The sequence below is a fragment of the Podarcis gaigeae genome (assembly GCF_964106915.1).
Source record: "Podarcis gaigeae genome assembly, chromosome: 11".
In the NCBI taxonomy this organism is placed as follows: domain Eukaryota; kingdom Metazoa; phylum Chordata; class Lepidosauria; order Squamata; family Lacertidae; genus Podarcis; species Podarcis gaigeae.
Window position 1 is genome coordinate 6419725 of NC_139687.1, and position 13669 is coordinate 6433393.

General features: G+C 44.1%; 1 protein-coding gene across 2 annotated transcripts in view; it reads right to left on the reverse strand.

Annotated features, from left to right (window-relative positions):
• Window positions 1–12913, reverse strand: part of FRMD3 (FERM domain containing 3) — a 136963-nt gene extending 124050 nt beyond the window's left edge. Inside the window, exons 1-2 of one of the 2 annotated variants that reach the window (XM_083702028.1) lie at window positions 12724–12824; window positions 12227–12435 (exon numbers count right to left, since the gene is read on the reverse strand). In XM_083702028.1, the coding sequence (XP_083558154.1) occupies window positions 12227–12376 (150 nt within the window). In that variant the 5' untranslated portion in view covers window positions 12377–12435; window positions 12724–12824. Of the gene's footprint in view, window positions 1–12226 lie in introns of both variants that reach the window. The other variant, XM_083702029.1, reaches the window with a different exon arrangement.
• Between the last annotated feature and the right edge of the window lie 756 nt (window positions 12914–13669).

The following is a 13669-nucleotide window of genomic DNA, read 5'->3' on the forward strand; positions in this document are numbered from 1 at the left end:
AATTCAAAGTGTGCTGGCCCCAAACAGTGCTATTTTTCTAGAAGTGTCAGAACCGATAATGAACACCTCCTTTGTTCTCTTATAATGGCAATGGCACCCACTCGAGAGGTGCTAGAACTGAGTTCCAGTGAGTTCTGGCTAAAAAAAGGGCTCTGCCCCCCCCAAATCTTCTTTCCTGTCCACTTTCGGGATTTCATCTCCCCAATTTATTCCCCAGACATCAGCATGAGTCAGAAAACAAACAATGTTATACTTGATTGTATAGTGGTACCTCAGGTTAAGTACTTAATTCGTTCTGGAGGTCCGTTCTTAACCTGAAACTGTTCTTAACGTGAAGCACCACTTTAGCTAATGGGGCCTCCTGCTGCTGCCGCACCGCCGGAACACGAGTTCTGTTCTCATCCTGAAGCAAAGTTCTTAACCTGAAGCACTATTTCTAGGTTAGCGGAGTCTGTAACCTGAAGCGTATGTAACCCAAGGTACCACTGTACATGATTAGATAGCTGTATTTCACAGGAAAAGTCCCATATTCCAGACCTGAAAGCATAGCAAGTCCACCTGACATTCAAAACAATAGGCAAGTCAGTTTGAGAATAAAATCAAACAGTAATAAATTAAAATAAACGTATTTAGCAAAAAAGATATCTTGAAACAATGCATATTTTAACGTCCAATACAGTAGACCAACTTCAGTCCTTATTTAAACAGGACACGTGCCTGTCTAGGTGTTCCCCATGACCAGTTTTTCACTTAAAATTTATTCAGATTGCTTATCACACCTGCAGACCAGTCCACGTGTAAGCAAACCAACAGATGCACCACTGGAACAACAACAATTCCTCTGCAAACTTAGCATCACCACCAGCGCCATTTCCTTATTTCTTTACATATCAAATTTTGGGCCAAAGGCCCCCAAAGCAGCAGAAAACATATTAAAACAAAATATTCAATAAAATGCCATTTATTGAATTACATTTATAGCCTGCCTTTCCTCCTGAAGGAACCCAGGGTGGAGAAAGAGAGAGAGAGAGAGAGAGAGAGAGAGAGAGAGAGAGAGAGACAGAGAGAGAGAGAAACACAACCTATGGGCACTATATTTTTCAGAGCTCAAGAATTTTTTTCTCACTGGCTCTGGGACTTTTTCAGCTTGACCAATTCATCCTAAAATATGGCCTCATGTGGAGCATCCTGTTGATAAATATAAGTTACAAACATGCAGGCACTAAAACTGGACAAGAGGAAATGCTGTACTCCGTCTGCTATTTGAGAAAAGAGTGGGGTCTGAATTCACAGAGTCTAGCAAAACATGCATCAGCAGCAATCTTTAAATATGTCCACTCTATGTTCTTATATTGCTACTGTTTGTGAGCTAACTGTCACAGCAGATCAGAGCTCTTGTTTATTGAGGTTCTGACATCACTTGCAGGATAAATATAAATTCACTAAATCTCCTGCCTGCTGTGCTGTCTGCATAATCCTTTAACCTTTTGTTTCCCATGTCCAAGGCACTTTTCTGCACACATACCCATGGGCCCCATAGGTCTCTATTCCCATTATTGTCCTCCTATTCTTCCTTGATTCTCAAACTGTCACCTCTTGACAGTGGGGTTCATCTCCCAGCCACCACTGGCCCTGTGCCTCAAGACTGCCGTCAACATATGCTGCAATGAAGCATCACAAGGGGAGGAACTTTAAATAAGAGATTCTGGAGAAAGGGAACTAATTTTTAAGATAACCTATCCATAAGATGGGGGACGCAGGTGGCGCTGTGGGTTAAAGCCTCAGCGCCTAGGACTTGCCGATTGAAAGGTCGGTGGTTCGAATCCCTGCGGCGGGGTGCGCTCCCGCTGCTCGGTCCCAGCGCCTGCCAACCTAGCAGTTCGAAAGCACCTCCGGGTGCAAGTAGATAAATAGGGACCGCTTACCAGCGGGAAGGTAAACGGTGTTTCCGTGTGCGGCTCTGGCTTGCCAGAGCAGCGATGTCACGCTGGCCACGTGACCCGGAAGTGTCTCCGGACAGCGCTGGCCCCCGGCCTCTTGAGTGAGATGGGCGCACAACCCCAGAGTCTGTCAAGACTGGCCTGTACGGGCAGGGGTACCTTTACTTTTACCTATCCATAAGATACGAAGCCTAGCACATACTACTAAATATATATATTTTAAAGAGCATATAACATGAATGCTGAAGGTCGGGGAAGGGGGAGAGACTGGGAGTTAGGAAATGACACAATTATTGACCATCTGAGTAGGTGATTACAATACTGTAGTACAGTAACTGTGCAGATGAAAATGATAGAAGTCAACTGTGGCATTGCCTGCATCTTGCCCGTTGCAGTAAAGGGCTCATGGAACACACGTAATAAGAAGTTCCGTTTTGCAGATAAATAACTTGGCTTTTGAGTGAACTCTTCAAAGGTACACTAATGTCAGAAACAGAGTTAGATGCCACCAAAGGTCATCATATTCTACATTTGCCTCCAAAATAGTTTCCTGCCCAGTAGGATACCCTGCAAGCTGAAAAGATCAGTCTATGTGCAATTCAAAGCACAGTGTACAAGCAGATATCAGGTGCACTGTTTACAGGAAATGGTTCTGAAAATGTACCATCAAATGTAATTGATTATATGATTTTTTTTTTAATAAATGAACATTTAAACAATTAAAATCTGTGTAGAAAAGATAATAACGGCATATAACTGCATAAAACCAATAGAAAACTAGTTAATCTCACATTAATTGTACAATAACTGGCAGTATATCAAAACAATATCCTACATTTTCATTTTTTACACCACAGGTTGCTCCTAAGGGAAAACAATTTAAAAATACAATCACAGCAGAATGAGTAGAAATAACCTATAATGAAGCTATAAGAATGTTAAATACTACTGCATTATATATATGAAAGCACAACTCTGGTGCAACATCTGCTACTGAAGGAGGTCAAGAGAGTTTTTTACGTGTGTTTTACAACTAGGCTGGCATACATAAACCAGGCAACCTACCTCAGCACACAGAATAATTGCTACAGATAATCAAGCAAGAAATAAAGTTAGGCTTCAATATAAACATCGAAAACATGATCTATGATGATATAATAAAATCTGATTTCCCCACCACCACCACACACACCAAGAGTCTTACAAAAATGCCCTGCTCTCTGTAAATCAGTCAGAGTCACTTCTTAACTTACTTCAGTTAGCCTTGGAAAAATTCACACACCCCCAAAGAAAACCACTTTCATTGAAGTATTACTTTTATTAGATATTTTCATTAGAAAATGCAGGTTTCACACCCTGGCATGGAACACAGACCTGAATGAGAAACTAGAGGAGGAAGTCTGGAACAAGAGCTGGGTGGTGAATGCGAAGAGGCTGATCTGCATGAAGAATTGCCAGAACGAGCTGCTAAACCACTGGTATACAACACCTGTCAGACTGCACATAATCAAAAAGACATTAAGTCCCCTTTGTTGGAAAGTGAGTAGGCAGATTGGATCACTCTACCATCTGTGATGGGAATTCCCTACAGTCCAGATTTTCTAGAGCGAATTTATTAACTACTGTGAGGACATCCTCCATTGCCAGATGAAATGTGATCTCAACAGGGCTTATTCTCCTGAACCACAAATACTAGTGGTGCTTTCAAATTCCTTAAGAACCTCTATTTCAAATTTGGTGATGGCAGCTAAGCTGTGCATTCCCAAAACAAAACAAAACTTTTCTTCGCACACAGCCATAAGACAATAGTTTAAATTAAATATACAAAATGAGAGAGGAAAAGGAAAGAAGACTGAATTGCAGTCCCACAATGCAAAAAGCTACATGATTTTGAATTATTTATATGCATGGCTGTGTGCATTTTGCAGTTCTGGATCCCTTCATAAACACAGAAGTTGGTACTGACATGGAATTTAACTTTCTGAAAATCACAGCTTTTATTTAAAAACAAACAAGGCGATGTTCTTGAAAGTGTGTTGGACGGGGCTCATGAAATCTCAGAAGCCTTTCCCTGAGATTCAGCAGCAGCTGATTAAGTTGTGCAGAACAAGCAAACATGGTCACATTTTCTTAATCTGGGTAATGAATATAAACCACAAAATTGAGCTTAGAGGGTACCGTTGTGATATTTTTAAAGTGCAGAATCTACACAGCCCTGTTGTTATTTCTAAAGTGCATTCCTCACCACATCCCTCCAAAAAATAGGGCAACATTAAACACCAAGCACTGAAAGCTTTACATTTAGTTTGGTGTTGTTTGATATTAAACTATACGCTAAGAATTTGCCCTCCTTCACTGTCAGTGTCAGGAGCACTTCTTGGCTGGCCTTAGTGGTGGGACAAAGGGCAGGAAGTCTTCAAAAGAGCAGTGAGACTCAAGGGCACTCCCAGGCTGTCACTTTTGGGGGGTAAGATTGAGTCACAAATTCAGGTTGATTGGGAGGACATGCACAACAAACACGCTTCCCCAAAAAGTCAGAATTTTGTGATAAGAAAAGTGATGGGGGGTGCAGTGGAAAGTGTGGGATAACACTTGCTTTGATTTAACAAGGTCTTGCCTTCCTGCAAACAAATCAGATTGAATGTTCACTAAATCATCAACCTTGTCTAATCTCCCTGCAAACAAATCAGGATGAATGTTCAATAAGCAAGTCTTCGACCTGGAAGCAAACTAAGTATTTAGTCCAAATCTAAATTAAAAGCCCCAGGAAAACGAGTAGAATGACTGTAAACTATGGTACTGAAAACACAGTATGCTGTATTCTGAGCATACAGAATATCATAGCACAGAATCATGGCCAGAGGCATTCTGTTTCTTAATTCTAAGTGTATGCCTGTACCCATAACCTGGTGTACCAGCTGGGGGGGTGAAGCATTTTGCCCCCCCTCCCCCAGTTCTTAAGGAGAGGACTGAGAACCCTTCAATTTTGAGTGGTGATGTCAGCACTTCTCACAATGTCACGTGGCAACACCCCCCTCCATAGCGTCTTTGGCACACACACCAATTACTGCCGTGCAGCTGGTTCTAGTTGGCAGACTTTGGGCCACCATTTTATATTTTTTTAAAAAAAGAAAAAGATCCTACAAGTTTGAAGACTGCCCACACTAGATTAAGGTCTTTATATTACAGGCACTGAAATATATGTATTCTCCATGGGTTTGGCAAACTTACCATCCAGTTATAGGGCAGTATATAAATTCAATTAAGAAGAAGTCTTTGATTTGTTTTTCTATAATTCCTGTATTTGCAGACATGGACTATCTACCTGCCAACCTGACTGGAAAAAATCCTCCACTGCTTTAAGCTGCGTCTGTCTACAATTGCTCTTTAAATCTTCACTGAAATCCTTTCAGCTTTGCGTTTGGTCAGGCAGGTCAACCATCTTTTACAAAGAGTCTGCGTGTTACAGACTGTGGCCGTTATGATTTCAGGTTATTTTCCATTCTACTTGTCTCCTTTTTCTGCTGTGCCATTGCAGTTTTACTCAACGATGCTGCAAAGCAGCTGAGTCCCAAAGGGGGGGGGGGTTAAGAAATAAATCAAACACCAGGGCAACTATGTCATCAGAAAGACTGCTTATGTCTTGCCATGGGTCTTGACCCTTTCCACTGCCACTTGCCTGCTTCACCTAATTGCTAATCATCAAGTCCCATGTATGAAAAAACAGCATATTGAATGTTGACCTTTGTTCAAGAAATCTAGCCCTAAGCCATGCAATAACCTATATGATAATGCTTCTGCCTTTTAACCAGCTGGTTAGAATCTGCAATAGCCTGATTCATTTGAGACATTCCTCAGCCCACTCAATGATTCCACAAAGGGAGTCCTCATCACCCATGTTAGGCACTACGTTCCTTTTTGAGTGCCTAAGATCCAATTTTCAAAGAACATTAGCATTCCAGTGCTAGTGCTACTTTCACAGGAACACTAAAAAAATTACACCAGGGAAAGAGGGCAAACTATTGTTGCTGCTTTTCAAAAAAAGAACAAACTAAAGACATCCCACGTAACCAATAATGTCCTTTCTGGTGTGTTTCATAGCCTGCTACTTTGATTTAATATTAGAAACATAGAATTGTAGAATTGGAAGAGACCACAAGAGTCACCTAGTCCACACAGGAATATTTTGTTCAACTTAGGACTCAAACCCATGACTCTCTGAGATCCAGAGTTTCATACTCTACCAACTGAGCTATACCTCCTTATGCTGCTGTAACACTTTCTGTAATGTTGGAGAGGGATTGTTTTGAATAAGTGTTTATCTGGAACTTCACATGCACTACAAATAAGAGTCATTGCAGATGTTTGGTTTGAAAGATTATTGGTATAGAATGCTAAACGACAGCATAAGGGTGCTTTGGAAGTTAGTCGTTTGTGGTGCTTCTGACTGGAACGGGTAAATCAAAATCTTAAAAGGGAAGTATACTCTGAAGCACCTATTGGCTGCTGTCCCTAGGTTATCACAGAGGCTTTGAAGGGCACCTGAAAGCAGACTGGGTAATTCAGAATATTTCGAACCAAAGAGCACCATGTACTATAATATCAGGTTTCACAGCTGTCCTGCTTCGTCTCTTTTTAAAATGACTTTGTGACTGTGAAAGTAACAGTTTTCTATATTTAACAACACACACATCTAAGCAAGATGTGCATAGGGATAATATAAGCCTGCACTGGATGGAAGCCAGTCACTTCATGCTCATTTCAGCATATGTCTCCCTTCGCAGCTCCCAGAGCACCAAATCCCATATTCTCTATGTGCATCAACATGAATTTGCCCACAGTCTAGTCATATGCAATGCCAAACAAGCACAGCTGAAAAGCTGGTTTCAAATCCTATACTTAGAGACTGCTTTACTTTATTTTTCTAATAATGCTTCATTTAATGGCATTATGGAGGACATTAATGCTCACTTTCTCATGTAAGCTTTGAGATCATCACTATAACATTCCATTATGAAATAATTGTTGATATACATACAATGTCTCAGAGACTGTTCCTCCTATTGCTTGGCATTCCACTAAACCTGAGGCAGGTTCCATACTCATTTAGGCTCTTGGCAGTCTGTCAGTGAACACATGCCAGCGCATGATGCTTCACGGCACTATCTGCAGAGAATTTAGTCCACATGGAACAGAACCAGCTGGAGCTACAAGAACATGAACCTCCTAAAGTACATGTCTTTTCTTCTAGCATAAAATGTCAGGAGGTGTCCTCAAATGACTCCACTAAGGTCATTAGATTCATACGGGCAGCGTAAAGAGTGGATGTTTACACAAGCCTCCGTGGTTGTTTTATCAATAGCAGCACACAAAAATTTGCATGAGATAGGAGAATTCCCAAAAAAGAGAATCTGAACTCTGAATTGCTGGTAATGGGCTGCTGCAACATGAATATAAATAACACAAGTCAGAAAAAAAATTATTTATGTAACTTACAATGTGTAAAACACACATAACCACACGTGCATTTTTATTTCATTTACTTGTCCCAGGAACATTTAATGGAAGCATGCTGAATGCTTTCCATTCATGTAGAAAAAAACATAAAAGTTGGTGTGAAACCTCTTAAAAACCAGCGGCCATGACAGTCTGTACAGACCCTGCCTTTAAAACGTCTGCAGAACAAGGACCACATCGCCAAGACTGGAGAAAAATGAGATCCCCGAGCTTTTCCTTACACCGGCAAATCTGAATTCCAACTGTCCTGACTGAACGAAACTAAACTGACTGAAAGACAAGTAAAACTGACTAAAGTTGCATGAAGGTTGCACTTCTACTCCATTAGATGAAGCACAAACTTTGCAACGTTGCTGTTGCTATAGCTTGTGGTAGTAATAGAAGAGTAGTAGTATTCAAAATAATTTATGTACTTTTTATTAAAATAATACCAAGGCGGTGTTCAACAAAACAGTTTGGTACAAACCACTGGAAAACAATAAAATATACAATATTTATTTATTTCATGCTTGATTATAGAAAACCTCAAAGTGGCTTACGAAAAGAATAAAACAACAAGATTATTAGTAACAACAATTAAAACGTTCAAAAAATTAAAAACTAGCAATAAACTAAAAACCCATCAGCATTCTAAATATCTGGGTAGGCTGGTTGAAACAAAAATAGTTTTAGCAGGCACTGAAAAGAATAAAGTGAAGCCACCTGCCTGATGTCAATAGGCATGAAGTTCCAAAGTGTAGTTTCTGCCACATTAAAAGATCGATTTCTTACGACTGCAGAACAGGTATTACGTGGCACCTGTAACAGTGCCAGTTTCACAGAGCAAAAGGGTGTAAGGCAATCTCGCAGGTAGAAGGGTCCCAAGTTTTTAAGGGCTTTACATACCAATACCAACCCTTTGAACCTGACAAATCAGCAACCAGTGCAGATCTCGGAGCGCAGGTGCTACATGCTGACAAGATCTCGCTCCTGTCAGCAATCGTGCTGCAGTATTCTGCACTAACTGCAGCTACCGGATCAAGTGCAAGGGAAGCTCCACATAGAGCGCATTACACTAATTCAGTCTTAAGGTAACCAGTGCATGAACTACTGTGGCCAAGCCTTCCTGGTCTAGCAATGGGTGTAGTTGTTGTGCCAACTGTAGTTGGTAAGAGGCACTTCTAGACACCTGAGACTGCATCCAGAATCACCCGGAACTGCAAACCTGCTCCTTCAAGCGGAGGTCAGCTGCATTCAGGGTAGGCAGTTGACCAAGTTCCCAAACACAGGAACTACTGACCCATGGTGCCTTCAATTGGTGAGGATTCAAGCTCAGCTTATTTTTCCTCATCCATCCCACCGCCATTGGCCCAGGCACTGCACAGCCTCACCTGATTTGGATGTTATGGAGAAATAGAGCTGAGTGTCATCAGCCTACTGGTAGCACCTTGCCCCATAACTCCTCCTGAAGCAATCTAATAGAAACAACTTTTACACTCAGAGTAACCAGTAAGCATTCAACTGGTATCAGAAGCCAACCAAAGCTGCATCCCATTAGCCTTGTTGACCCAACACCAGATGCAGGTCCTCAGATCCTGCTCCAGGGTGGAGAAGTGTTCTGGCAAAGGAGAATGAAGTTTCATGGTTATGTCTTCCCGGCCACTGCTGCTGTAGCAAGTACCCAGGCTGGGTCATCCACTCCACCATGTTATGAGCATGGTCCAGATTCTACCCCATATTTATAGATCTCATGGTGCAGAGTGACAACAAATATGAATAGGAGTATATGCTTTGACTTCCGCCTCTCAACTAGGTGTAGTGTACAGATAGAAGCCCATTTGCTGCTGTATCATATGCATACGATTCCTGACTGGCCATAGCAAAGTATTGATCGCATACCTCAACCATGGTGTCCAGCAGCCAAGGCTATTCCTGCCTGCAGTATGTACGGTAATTAGTCCACTGGCAGTCTAAGCAATTGGGGATTGGTTTGTGTGAGGAAGGGATACTGCAGGTCCATATACCTGATTGGGGCCAAAGCAGAGCAGAGATTGATGCATGTGGGTGTGTACTTTGGCCAGCCAGTGTAGACTCTGGACTGCAGGTCAATATATCCTCACCCACTTCTCCATCATCCAGTAAGTGAATAGGGTCTTCTTGGCCTCCTATACTTGATCATCCAACTGTGATGAGGAAACCTAGGAATGGTCCATTCCCTGCAGTTAAGCCCATCTTTATGTACAAAGGACCGGATCAAACCCTATGCTTTGGCATCAGCTTCTTGGGTCAGTACAGCAGTTGATAGCCCCCTCCCGATCAGTGTACTCAGCTTTCTTTTATTTGATGTACTAAAAAACTCCAATGTGCTAACTGTTACTTATCTGCTATAAGTAAATTTGCTGTCATAACTGCAAATTCTTTCTTTTCTGCCCTATGAAAAAAATGCTATCAAACATAGACATTTATATATACTCACAAAAACAAAAGTTAGTGATTTAAGTTATATTGCCTCACCTACTTAATATCTCCAAACCTTTGCAAGTAACAAAGAAACAACTATCTCTTTCAAAATATTCTTCCGTGGAAGCAGAAAGACTTATTCAAATTGCTTCAAGTATCCACTTGTGCTAAACCATCTTGAACATTATCAGATTTGTACTCTATTTTTTAAATGACCAATATATCAACAACTCCACCACTTCATGTTACAATTCCCTGGCAATCTATCAAATCAACATTTCCGTAGTAAACATATATCAAATGAATGTTTTCCTACTACAGGTAAATAAATTCCTCTACACCACACACACACACACACTCAGTCAACCATTTCTATATAGTGCATAGTGGTTCACTAATCTTTTCCCCCCTTGGGGAACTAGATTCAGTAGTAGCTTTCATATTCAATAGATTTCAGCCATTCCTGTATTAAATGAAGCCTGCTACTAAATCCTCCAGTTAAAAGCCATTGGGGTGTGTTAACAGCACAACATACTGGAACAAAATTCCTGGCAGTTGGAAATAAAGAGAGAGGAAGAGGTTAATAGATTCTTAATTGTATTGTCCATCTCCACTTGTCAGAGAGGCATTGAAAAATGCAGTCTACCAACCACTCTCAGCAGAGGTTATGTTTCCCATACATTCCTTCTAGAATAGAACCGAAATCTTTCAGCAGTTAGGCTAGTAGATTAATCAACTGAATGTTTTGTTGATTAATAAGGGATAATTAGTTTTAATTTGCTGGGATATTTATTTTTCCATGCTATTTTGGTTTTCATGTAAGAGCTCATGAAAATGAGAAAACTAAAAATGGCCCTTGAACAGCAAGTGTTGGCTTTCCTTATGTTTATTAATTAATAAGCTGTACAGTATTGTACTCCTTTCAATATCTCAAAAAGGAATAATATTCAAAATTTATTTCCATGTGATCAATTCATTAATTGATTTAACCTGCCAGGAATCAACTATACATTCTCTGTCTGGTTGCCAGCCCTGATCATTCTTTTTGTTTAAGCCCCACAAACAGCATAAATATTTTTCTATTACCCAACACAGCTAGAACTGCTGCCAGGGGGTTCCCTAGCTCCTAATTCAGTTGCTGGGTTGTGTATTGGTCTGAGATTTATTTATTTTTAACCACACAGGAAAAAGGGAAAGCTGCTGCACATACTGTTAACCATCCTGATATACAGATGCAAAATGTAAATACAGTATAAGTAAGCATCTAAAGGCTGAGGATTTCTGTGCTGCAATATACCTAGTGACACCATACATAGATACCAAGAGCCTTGTTTTTCTGAAACCTCCTCTGCAACAGGACCAGCCAACCAGCACCCGGTTGAATTCTATGTCCCTAGAAATACCATACACTATTCTGGAGCATATAAGGAAAGTATAACAGCAAGAGTCCACCTCTATCCATAACAGCCTGTTTTCAATGAGCAAAAATTGTCGGCACACTGTTTCATCACCAGAATACTTTAGTCTTCACTTGTGGTGCTTACGTTTTATTTATGTCTTTCTTTCAAAGGACTACATGACCACTCCCGAACAGTATTTGAACAACACAGTAAGGCAGTGCTCAACTCTTAAAAAATAAAAAGTGCTGACCGCCCTGACTCAGAATCATCAGTACCACCCAGACAGACCATGAGTCAAATTCAACATGCACAAGTTTCTTATAGTAGAAAACACAGCACAACTAATAAATGGTGAAGAAAAGTTGCTTCTCCTGTCATCTGCATTGTCACGGGCATCACCCAACCAGAGCTGTGCCATCCATGCTATCCAGAGAGCACCCCAACTCACAATGGCCCCTCTGAGTGGGAAAAAGGATCGCATCCCCTCCCCTCCCCTTCCCCAAAAGCAACGATATCATGCAGCTTTTGCTATTGCAGAGCTGCAGCCTCTGCAAAGCAGAAAGGCTTTCTCGAGGAAGCACGTCTGGATGTCACGCAAGGAATGCGCAGCAGCTATGGAACCGCTGCGCTGCAAAGCAGTAGCCTGGGAAGGCCCTTCCTTGGTTAACTTCCCAGGTTTTTAGCACCAGTTTTCCACTTCTAAGCGCGGCTCTCCCACCCACCCACCTGGTGGTACCCAGCCCTTCGCCTGCCAGGAAGTTCTCCCTGCGCTGATGCGCTCGGGGGAATTGCGCGCGAGAGAGGGAGAGTTTGCGCGACGCCAGCAGGGATGCCGGGGGGCGTCCGCCAGCCAGCCCCCTTTTTTGCAATGGGGGCAATGGGGTGCCTGCCCCAGAGCCCCTTCCTCGCAGCCCAGCCGGGTAGAAGCACCTGGATGTGGCAGGAGATCTCGGAGTCGTCCAGCAGCCGGATGGTGCACTTCATCTCCTGGCTCAAAGACCTGATGCTCGAGCTCCGGAACCGGATCATTTTCATGGTCCTCCTGCCGCCTCGCCTCACGCACTCGCAGGGCGCGAACATGCACCGCAGTCCGGAGCGGGGGGGCGGCCCGGCGACCAGCCCTGCTGCCTCGGCCCCTCCTGGCCGGGAGGGGAGATGGACGGGGAGGAGCAGGAGGAGGAGGAGGAGGAGACCCCGGGAGCCGAGGAAGGAGGGACCGAGCGCCTCCCTCCCTCGCCAGGCGGCGGGCGCCTCAAGCCCGAGGAGGAGGCGGCGGCGGTTCCCGCTGCTGTTGCTGGGTGAACATCATGCTGAGGAAGAAGCGGGGCGGGAGGAGCGGAGCAGAGACGAAGGGGAGGCGGAGGCGGAGGCTGCTGTCCTCCCTTTGCCCCCCCCGCCGCCTTGCCCACGGCAGCTCCTGTCCCGGCCTAAAGGGGGCCGCGCGCAGCGCTGGCGCCGGAGGCGAAGGAAGAACGCCCGTGGCGCGCTCACAGCGGCGGGCGGCGGTGGGGACGGCTCTGCTCACTGCGCTGCTGCCGCTGCCGCCGCCGCCGCCGCTGCGTCAGGCTTCCCTCTCGCGCCTCCCTCCCCGCCCGGCCGCCTTTCCCTCTCCCTCTCCCTCTCCCCCTCTCCCTCCCTCTCGCCGTTGCCCCTCCCTCGGGCGCCTGCCCTCCCCTTCGCCCCTCGCTCCTTCTTCCCCTTCTCGCCCTCATATTCCCTTCCTTTTGCGCCGCCGCTCTCCTTCAGCCTCCTCCTGATTCTCCTTCGCTTCCTGGCCCTTTCCCTTCCTCCTTTCCTGCTCCTCTTCGCGTCCTTTCCATTTCTTCCACCCTAGCCTCAGATTTATTTCCTTCCAGTGGCGTAGCGTGGGGGGTGCAGGGGGGGCCGGCGGCACCGGGCGCAACATCTGGGGGTTAGGGTTAGGGAGCGCAAATCCACGGGTTAGGGGGCGCAAATTACTTGCCTTGCCCCGGGTGCTGACAACCCACTCTACGCCACTGGCCTTCGCCACTCATGCTTTACCCCCTTCCTTGCGCCATTTCCCATTTCCCTCCCTCAACTTTTCTTTTCTTTCCTCCCCTCATTCCTTCGTTTGTTTTCTCCACTTTCCCTCCGTCGCATATTCGCTTCCTCGCCTTATATTGTCTTCGGCCCCTTCATTCCCTTTTCCCTTCCCCTTGGCGCCCAGGCAGAGACCCAGAGGGGACCCACTCGCTTGGGGGACACTTCCCTTGGCTACTGAGTTTGGAAAGCAATAAGGAAGCTTTCTTTGGCGAAAACGGGGGGGGGGGTGACCATCAGCGGGGCTTGTGCATTTCACAGAATTGTAGCCCCCTGCAATGCAGGAATCTTTTGTCCAGCAAGGGGCTCAAA